Source organism: Mytilus trossulus, chromosome 1 (assembly GCF_036588685.1).
Source record: "Mytilus trossulus isolate FHL-02 chromosome 1, PNRI_Mtr1.1.1.hap1, whole genome shotgun sequence".
Classification (NCBI taxonomy): domain Eukaryota; kingdom Metazoa; phylum Mollusca; class Bivalvia; order Mytilida; family Mytilidae; genus Mytilus; species Mytilus trossulus.
The window spans coordinates 104560213-104571179 of NC_086373.1; the positions used below are offsets into that span (position 1 = coordinate 104560213).

The 10967-nt window shown below is 30.8% G+C and overlaps 1 protein-coding gene across 2 annotated transcripts; it reads right to left on the minus strand.

Annotated features, from left to right (window-relative positions):
• Positions 1-3767: 3767 nt before the first annotated feature.
• LOC134711575 (transcription factor glial cells missing-like) lies at positions 3768-10296 on the minus strand. 2 transcript variants are annotated; one of them, XM_063572250.1, is made up of 6 exons: positions 10183-10296; positions 7051-7152; positions 6562-6811; positions 5946-6163; positions 5468-5534; positions 3768-4843 (listed from the first exon to the last, which is right to left on the minus strand). In XM_063572250.1, exons 2-6 carry the CDS (start codon positions 7144-7146, stop codon positions 3828-3830), a joined length of 1647 nt encoding a protein of 548 aa, XP_063428320.1. In that variant the 5' UTR covers positions 7147-7152; positions 10183-10296; the 3' UTR covers positions 3768-3827. The 2 variants fall into 2 exon arrangements, with proteins under 2 accessions (XP_063428320.1, XP_063428330.1); XM_063572260.1 differs by having other exon boundaries at positions 10121-10184.
• Positions 10297-10967: the final 671 nt, after the last annotated feature.

The following is a 10967-nucleotide window of genomic DNA, read 5'->3' on the forward strand; positions in this document are numbered from 1 at the left end:
AGACCAGGAAAACAAAGATCAAACATTATAGTAGGAGATATAAGACTAGGAAAACAAAGATCAAACATTATAGTAGGACATATAAGACTAGGAAAACAAAGATCAAACATTATAGTAGGAGATATAAGACTAGGAAAACAAAGATCAAACATTATAGTAGGAGATATAAGACTAGGAAAACAAAGATCAAACATTATAGTAGGAGATATAAGACTAGGAAAACAAAGATCAAACATTATAGTAGGACATATAAGACTAGGAAAACAAAGATCAAACATTATAGTAGGACATATAAGACTAGGAAAACAAAGATCAAACATTATAGTAGGACATATAAGACTAGGAAAACAAAGATCAAACATTATAGTAGGACATATAAGACTAGGAAAACATAGATCAAACATTATAGTAGGACATATAAGACTAGGAAAACAAAGATCAAACATTATAGTAGGAGATATAAGACTAGGAAAACAAAGATCAAACATTATAGTAGGACATATAAGACTAGGAAAACAAAGATCAAACATTATAGTAGGACATATAAGACTAGGAAAACAAAGATCAAACATTATAGTAGGAGATATAAGACTAGGAAAACAAAGATCAAACATTATAGTAGGACATATAAGACTAGGAAAACATAGATCAAACATTATAGTAGGACATATAAGACTAGGAAAACATAGATCAAACATTATAGTAGGACATATAAGACTAGGAAAACAAAGATCAAACATTATAGTAGGAGATATAAGACTAGGAAAACAAAGATCAAACATTATAGTAGGACATATAAGACCAGGAAAACAAAGATCAAACATTATAGTAGGAGATATAAGACTAGGAAAACAAAGATCAAACATTATAGTAGGACATATAAGACTAGGAAAACAAAGATCAAACATTATAGTAGGAGATATAAGACTAGGAAAACAAAGATCAAACATTATAGTAGGACATATAAGACTAGGAAAACAAAGATCAAACATTATAGTAGGACATATAAGACTAGGAAAACAAAGATCAAACATTATAGTAGGAGATATAAGACTAGGAAAACAAAGATCAAACATTATAGTAGGAGATATAAGACTAGGAAAACAAAGATCAAACATTATAGTAGGAGATATAAGACTAGGAAAACAAAGATCAAACATTATAGTAGGAGATATAAGACTAGGAAAACAAAGATCAAACATTATAGTAGGAGATATAAGACTAGGAAAACAAAGATCAAACATTATAGTAGGAGATATAAGACTAGGAAAACAAAGATCAAACATTATAGTAGGACATATAAGACTAGGAAAACATAGATCAAACATTATAGTAGGACATATAAGACTAGGAAAACAAAGATCAAACATTATAGTAGGAGATATAAGACTAGGAAAACAAAGATCAAACATTATAGTAGGACATATAAGACTAGGAAAACAAAGATCAAACATTATAGTAGGACATATAAGACTAGGAAAACAAAGATCAGACATTATAGTAGGACATATAAGACTAGGAAAACAAAGATCAAACATTATAGTAGGAGATATAAGACTAGGAAAACAAAGATCAAACATTATAGTAGGACATATAAGACTAGGAAAACAAAGATCAAACATTATAGTAGGACATATAAGACTAGGAAAACAAAGATCAAACATTATAGTAGGAGATATAAGACTAGGAAAACAAAGATCAAACATTATAGTAGGACATATAAGACTAGGAAAACAAAGATCAAACATTATAGTAGGACATATAAGACTAGGAAAACAAAGATCAAACATTATAGTAGGACATATAAGACTAGGAAAACAAAGATCAAACATTATAGTAGGAGATATAAGACTAGGAAAACAAAGATCAAACATTATAGTAGGAGATATAAGACTAGGAAAACAAAGATCAAACATTATAGTAGGACATATAAGACTAGGAAAACAAAGATCAAACATTATAGTAGGACATATAAGACTAGGAAAACAAAGATCAAACATTATAGTAGGACATATAAGACTAGGAAAACAAAGATCAAACATTATAGTAGGACATATAAGACTAGGAAAACAAAGATCAAACATTATAGTAGGAGATATAAGACTAGGAAAACAAAGATCAAACATTATAGTAGGAAATATAAGATTAGGAAAACATATATGCAGCACCATTACATTCGACGTGGATTTCCTAAATCTTGATATGAAAAGTTCATTGTTAATGCCAAAAGATGCGTCATTTTGATTTACACTTTACTAAATCAGAGAAAAGAGCATTCCACCCATACATGTGTCCCATACTTTCTCAATATTTCACAACCAACATTTACATAATCAAAATATCCTTTACAGCTTAGAAAAAAACACACAAAAGATCAATACAGAAAATGACATGGACAAAGTAATTTCGAACACTATAGGCATATCAAACTCACATTTGAAAAAAATGAGTTTGGATGGGGAATTTTAAAGAACATCAATCATGTCACAATGACTTATATATGAAAAATCCAAGAAGAAGTTTACAGATTTTCTACGTATCAGAAGGAACGTAACTATAAAACTATTAGTGTTGTGTCTGAGTTATAATTATATGCTTCGTTATCCTTAAACAATCCGGCTCATCGTGTGGGTTTAGTACAAAGCAGGCCGGATTAATATTCATATTACATTAACATGTTCTCGTCCTGAATATTCATTCAATTTGCCGCTGGACATTTAACAACCATTCATCATTATTCTCATCTAATAATTATTATAAATTGCACTCATCTAATAATTATTATAAATTGCACTGACACTCGTATTTTTAAATAGTTTATTAGCGTATCTTTAAATTTGATTCCTTTTTGACATCCGTACTTTTTTGGGGGAAATTTCTCGCATATGATATGTGTAAGATGACTTTTGTGAAATTACATTTTTTTTTTAAATTTGAATGTGAATAAGTAACAATGCACATGTTTAGTAAATAAAGCGAAGAATTGATGCCGATAACATGTCTGTGTCATCTAATGGTATAGGAGTATTCAACTTTTGAACCTTGCACAACTGGGGTGGGTTTTTTTTTGTTCCGTTGTTACATCATGTTTAACTTACCTACAGTTAAATACCTTGTGTTATATTAAGGTACATAGAACAGCTTTCAGAGACGAGTGCCTGTGGAGATGTAGTACGATTGCATAGCAATGCTAATTGCCAATGAGACATTTATCCATTAAAGTTCAAATGAATTGGATGAAAGCATATATAGGCAATCGTATGCCTGGCCATCAGCAATGAGAAAAATCATACCGTATAGTTGGCTTAAAAAGTCCACAACATAAAAAAAATATGAAACTATTCAATCATGAAAAATAACAAACTAATTCATAAATTGAAAATAATTATAAAACAATTTACGAAAAGTTACAGGATCCTGACTTGTGACAGGTACATACAGAATGTGGCGGGGTTCAACATGTTTGAAGGCGCCAACCCACCCCTAGACTGGGACAGTTGCGTAAAATGTTCTTCAAGTTAAAAAAAATGCTAGACAGAGTCATTTATTTTCGGAAAAGACAACTTTTGGTTTGCAAAACTTTAAACGCTGAAAACATATACCACTTCACTCTTTCTGAAAAAAAAATCTCTTACAACTTGATTATCTGTATTGAATATATATTTAAGTTTGAATATCATACCATAACATCCTATTTATGGGTATATTTCCAGTCCGATAAACAAAAACAAAATGGTGGAAAACCATCAAAAATATTTCGATTGATAATATAATTTATTTATTTAATATAAGGCACTGTAATTAACGCAAAACAATGAAACAAACAATCATTTATAAGTAAATGTAATATTAATACTATGGTTACAGTTACAGTATTGTTTTAGAGCACAGTTACAGGAACACACCTCGCCGTGGTGTCGCATTTGTGAGCCTTCACATTGTTTTGGAGGATCTATAGATCTATAAAAACTAGTTGGCATCTGAATACCATCTAGTGTAATGGGAGATGGATCTTCGTTTCTCCTTTTACAACCAATATCTGATGATTTTAATTGAGGTTGGTTAATATTTGTGAACGACCCTTGTCTCTGTCTTGACCTAATTGGTTTTAACTCTGCATACTGTGGTGTTGTTATTTGTGGAGAAGTGTTCATTGGATATGTAGCTGAATCGGACATACATCGAGGAATTAAAGACTGAAACAAATCAGGGTCTAGTATGTCACCATAACTACCACTGTAATCAAGACCATTTAAAATGTCATCACCACAAAAATCGTCCGTCGATGAATTCAAAATACTTGAAAAGTTATCTTTTGTGTCCATATCTACACAACTATCACGCAATTCGGATTTAATTTTCATTGAATTTTCTGTTTTATGCTGCTCATCTCCAAAATAATTTGGATAAACTGATCTTTCATCAGGGGCACAGTCATGAACTTTGTAAACTCGTAAATTTGGAGATGAGTTTCGGTAAGCGTCGTCTGTTGAGGGAGAGTTTCCAAAATTGTTTTGTTGGAAAATGATGTTCATTTTTGGAAACATGTTTGAAACACTATCACAAGGATACTTTTGGTTGTTAAACTGAGGATGAATGCCAACATTGTGAATCTGGTCTGAACAGGTTAAATGATCCACATTGCTAAAGCTGTCGTTAAAAAAGGCGGCTTGGCCTTCTGCAGAACCAACAGATGACGATCGCTGCCAAGGTGATTGTGCTGCCTCATATATTTGTGGTGTCCATGGGTTCGGTCGTCTGGGGACTGTAGCGGGATTATAGGTATACCCGACAGACTTGCACGTACATTCAAATGGAGGACAAGAACATACACATTCGGAATCTGAAAAAAAACCAACACTGTACATTGGTTGTTGTGATACATTTTAGTAGTTAGTTCAAGTGTTTATTCTATATGTTATCCAAATAAAATGGCATCGACTTGATATGTTGTAATCGTAAACGAGAGACTTACGAACAAGAGTTTTTATCATCGACTCGCTATTTTATTTATTTGTTCATAATGTGTTGTCCCCAATGCTCTTCAACATCGTTCTTTATTTTGCCTTTAAAATTTTTTTTTGTAGACGAAACGTGCGTCTGGTGCATTACAAAATTTCAATCCTGATATCCTGGTATTAATGCTGAGTTTATTTGTCATCGTCAATTGAATGATAAAATGTAAAGAGAAACGAGCCTTTAAATACTTAACTGGCTTCACGTTCATTACTGCTAAATATGAGTAAAAGAAGCTGTTGTGTATACGCCAATTAGTAATCTAAAGACATGAAGAGGACAACATACAGTCCCAAGCAATAGAGAGGCGTCTATACATAATTTTAAGCTCTTAATCGCTTATAGTTTATTTAAGTTGTTAAGTTGAACCAAAAAAATCCGAATTTCCGAGGTGAATACAAAAGTTACATTGTTCGTATTTGTTCTATTCGGTAACTATAAACATTCTTACAGGGTATCGTTTTCTTATGTCTTTCTGATGGTAATTTTCTGTTTCTTCTCTCATTTAAAAGATTTGTCTGTAAAATAAAGATTATGTTTAAAACTTACAATTCATTAAATCAAAATAAAAAAATGGTGCTTATTACATTTTTCTTAATAACTGTGCATGTGCACATCTAATACACAGACACTTTTTTCTATTCATGGGAAGACCTACTATCAACGTATTGTTGCTATCCATGGGAAGACCCACTATCAACGTATAAAATATAAAATACGTTGATAGTAGGTCTTCCCGGGGATAGAAACAAGTGTCTGTCATCTAATATCAATGAACCTTTTCAACAAATAGATACAAAAAGATGACCTTTTTTGCAACAAACGTTAAAATCTTATATAAGAATGTAAACTTGTTTAACTAAATCTTAATCATCTATATTACCAGATAAAGAAAGAAAAATGAAAACAAAGATTCGAAGGTTACTTACAATCATGACTTTGTGTTGCTGTCTCGTCATTTTTTGGTGTCGCCTAGAGAGCGATGAAGCTTTAACTTCCGGTTGAGGATGATCATGAACACCCTTTGCTTGAAAATAGATTGCCCCATGGACGTGTCTCCAAAAGTGTGTGACTGGGTATCCACAGTGACCTTTGCATGACAGTAACTCTAGCCGACCTTTACAGTTTACATTTGGACAAGGTTTTCCTAAAACATCAATAATAAACATATCTCCATTTGTCATCAAGTATAGTTATTATAATATATTAGCTGATTAGTGTATAGATGATTAACAAAACATGTCAATTGGTGCATAATCTATTCCCTTAATGCATGAAAATGAAATTATTTCAATTTGATGACATGGAAAAAAAAATATTTTACTATCCAAATTCTTCACATTCTTCGAAATTGCCAAACCTTTTTTTCAGTGATTATTTTTTGATTAAAAAACATGTTTCAAATGTCTTTTTATAATTATCATCGGCTTCTGTTTTAAGTTGCCTTGTTCTTTTGACATTTGGTGGTGTTTATTTTCTTGTTAGATTACAAAGCATATATAATTTAAACTTTTTATACTGAAATAATCGACATTTTGTATATACCTATTTGTTTTCTTCTTGCTTTGTCACATATAGCGGGACGCAGATTAATTTTGGCTCCATTTTCCAATGTACAGTCATGACTACAAACATAAACTCCCAGACAAGATTTCTTTAGGATGTGCGCATTGTGATTGTTGGTATTGCGCATTGCCCAGCCACTCACGTGACGTCGTGCATCTTCCACTTCGACATTGTAGACGTATCGACAGTTTTCTGCTGGCCATTCAGTAAACATATCAAAAGTTTCAACCTTTTAAAACAAAGAATACAAAACTTATTAATAATTCTAAAATAGTTATTGCATATATTATGTACAATGATACGATAACAGCTCAAGTCGTTCTTATCTTGCAATTTATTGGTTTTCCCCTTATGTTCATATGGTCTCAAATGGGCATCTACTGAGTAATCATCTTCAATCAGCAAATTTCATTAAGTATATAAAAATATGTATATGGTCCTTCTCCTTGAAAAATAAAATAAACTTACAAGTGGTAAGGCATTATCATTGATGTCCCATTTATGTTTTTGTTCCTCGCGAGATTTAATTGAAGGTAGGAAAGTTGGCTCTTCTGTTAATGTCATTTCAACCTGAAAAACATCAAATTGACATTCAATTTTCTATTGTCTTTTAACATCTTTGAAATAAATTCAAATTTTTCACATATTGTTTCTGCATCAATAATTTATAATTTTCAAGACCAATTTACATATTTGTGGACAAGACGCTATATAGAATGGACGTGCAACCTGTTTCAAATGACCCTAACAAATGTCTTACTATTTATAATTTGGAGAAAGGGATGGATGACCACACTACATGCGATCATTGTAAATTTTATTTGACATTTTTTTTCTAATGAATATATCACAATGTATATTAACTTTCCTAGCAGTCATTAGAATAGGGATTTTCAAATGAATTATCAAATTGAATAAATCAAAAAAGAGAACACGTGTTTGGATATTTATCAAGTTATCATGTCCAAGATAACAATCAGTTTGGTGTTCGACTGTATCTTAACACAGGCTCTACAAAAATCGATAATGCTGATATATCATTTAATGTATTCAAAAATAAATGACTATTCATGTTAACGATATGTGATGGGGGACGTCCAACGACAGACGCCTAGTTCAGTAGCAGATCTACCTGTCGTGTGTCCTAACAATTTAACTACCCATGATCATTGTAAAGGATGATATCATCACCGGACATCATATTCTTCAGAACCAATTATTCTCGCATTTGATATTATTGTAATGTTTGTCCATATGCTCATCACATTTTCTTTAAATTTAAGATTACATGTGTTTTACCAATGATGTGAATAACAATGAAATAATTGGATCAACGATCCCTGACAAGAGGGGAAGTGATTTTTACACTGTAAGTTTAAGAATTACTATTTATAAACGACATATCGATACAGTTTGCATGACATCCATTGCAACAGTGAACAATGATAACGAACAGATATTATATCATTCGCGATATGAAAAAGAACATAAGCAACCTTATTCGTTAGGTTAAAAAGCAATGATTGAAATAACGTCGAGGCTGCATTGGCAATACTGTGACATTTAATGGTACCTTCAACACTAGAAAATTTGTAATTTCCTTTATGAACAACATAGTGTTATATGCAATACAATACAATACAATATTTTATTAACGTCTCACCTTTTACAGAGCAATACATAACACTTTGATTAAAACAAATTACACATATGTAAAAGCCATTCATATAGAATTATGAGAGACGATTATTTACAAATTCGAAACAAATTTCACACCGCTTAAAACATTAAATATATATATATATATATATATGTGTATGCCAAGATTTCCGTGCGATTAACTCATACTTCTGGAATGACATTCACCTGGTACGCTCTAGAGCAAAAACTCGATTGGCCAAAATATCAAATAATTTTCAGCATACCAAGTACATAAACAGAACAATCAAAACCGACTTCTTTCTAATTGGTCTCAGGGATTGCAACCTCAGTTTAAGCACAATTACATTTCATCAACTCGAAATTGACAGAAAAATCTTTTAATTCATGCCATTTTAGAAAACTGGTTACTAGACGGGTACTGTTACTAATGTACATGTGTTTCGTAATAACCGTTATCATGTACCTTCGATGTCAATCAAAAGCGAATAATATGAATGTTGTTAACGCGGCACATGTAAACCAAAAGGCATTAAGCAGTCTGATTGTAGATTGGAGCAATATTATTTTTCTAAAGAGATGTTGGCGAACATCGGGAACAGACATCAAATATATTAGACCTTGTTAACATATAAAAATGAAAATGGAAAGACATGTAGATCTCAACATGACAGCCAATGCGCAGTCTTGTTCCATCATGTCCTAAAATATGGATTTGATTCCTGTGCATACAACACGTCTTTCTAGAATCTTTATCTGATACGCTTGTGATCAAAAGTTTGTGTAACCAAACATGGAATTAAAATAAAAACCGTTATACAGCATAAGAATAATTGTGACCACTTATTTTCAGTTTGATATTTTTCACTATAAATTAAGTTGCAAATGCCCTTGTGACATAGTTGACAAGGAATTATCATTGTCATTCTTATTATTTAAAGTCTGTATCTTCAGTTTACCTCTGCATCTTAGATAATATAAATAAGGCTATGAGCGTTTCTTAAAAGCTCATTTCCTGTTTGAAAATGAAAGGATAGTGATTTCTGTTTTAAGTATTTGAATCTTAAGCTTTTCAATATTTGTAAATAAAATAAAAGTTAATATATGAATCACTGCAGTAACTATTTCTACTATTCATTAATGAAAACCACAAGCTACTTCCTTATCATCAGATAATTACTGATCTCATACTTAATAATCTTCTCTTTTATTTCATCAAATAGCCAAAAAATAAATATGCGCGTTTCTATAGTTCGTGACTTTGGTAAATTTTCGGTATTTTATTTCGTTCTGCAAAACAGCTGCAAATAATTAAGATTGGGATATGCAAAATGGATAACTGGGACTATATTACTAAATATTGGTAATTCTAACGGTATTAGGCTTTATATTCTAAAATAAAACGAAGTATCCTTTTCAATCCAAAACTTATATCAATGCATATCTAATTTTCGGTTATTTATTCATGATGGATTTAAATGTTTCAGAGTCATTTTCATATATTTCATTTTACAAACCGAGTCTGACATGAAATTTAAAATGTACTGATATTTATAGTAATCATGTAACCTCATGTGGTTCATATTTGTAAGCACTAACATAATTCGAATTTTGTATCAATTTTTACTTTATGTTTTATATTATATATGGATCATTAATTTGGACGCAATAATCCTATAGGAATATCAATTTGAATTTTCACAAAGGTATATAATAATTTGTACTTTAACATATTTGCCGTGACAAAATATCTTTGCATGTTTAAGTAAAATTAATTAATTTACCAGTTGTCTTATCGGAAATCATATCACATCATCATATCTTTATATTATATTTATATTATATAGAATGCAATCAAATTCAAAGTTTGCATACTAACCTTACTGGAAAGCTTTCCGACGAACAGACAATTAGCTAACTAATTTTAAAATGATCACTTACCCTTGGAGAATTATAGCAATTTTCCAGTCATTGAACAAATATTCGATAAAATAAAGTGATGCTGGTGACGATCTCAAAATCTTATAAAACACCCAAGAATAAATTAGCCAATCAGATCCTTCTGTAGCAGCAGAAATCCCACCTGTTTTGTCGTCTGTCAATAAACTTAGAATTATTTCATAAAGTCATTTTAATGTCATAAATTTAGCCAATCAGAAGAGGATTAAATTCAATTTGGATCATTAATTTTCAAGAAAATGTGTTGAATATTAAGAAATCAAAGCTCAGAGGTATCTTAAATCCGACAAAATTAGGAAAATTAGTCCGACAAAAATATGATTTGTAAGGTATAAGACACTGCGAGTCTTAAAAAAATGATAAAAAAACATTTCAAATTGGAACAAAGCAAAATTTTTGTTCAACTGTTCTTGAAAATGATTTTTATTGATAAATATATTAATAAATACGATCGTCTTATTGTAGTAGATTTTTATTTATTTTTTTGTATTTCTCGTATCTGATGAAAAATAACATTCATATAACTAATATGAACATATTTTGGTATTTTCTTCTTTTATATATTTCTTTAGTGTTTTACGTTTGCCTTTTCTCTTCTACATGTTAAGAAATTGTTTTATATAATATTTATGGTCAAGAAGCAGTAACTATAATATGACCCAGATTTTGGTAAACTTTTGCATATAACTTTGGCTCTTTATTTTCTGAAATATGACTTATTGAATACTTTAAAAAGGTGAACATTTGTTGAGAAAGAAAATGAAATC

Bases quoted from the DNA above. Each gene is read 5' to 3' on its own strand.
- LOC134711575 (XM_063572250.1), bottom strand. From the start codon at position 7,146: ATGACATTAACAGAAGAGCCAACTTTCCTACCTTCAATTAAATCTCGC. The intron at 6,812-7,050 runs GTAAGTTTATTT...TTGTTTTAAAAG, and splicing joins ATGATAATGCCTTACCACTT to GTTGAAACTTTTGATATGTT. The intron at 4,844-5,467 runs GTAAGAATGTTT...GTTTTTTTTCAG, and splicing joins ACATAAGAAAACGATACCCT to ATTCCGAATGTGTATGTTCT.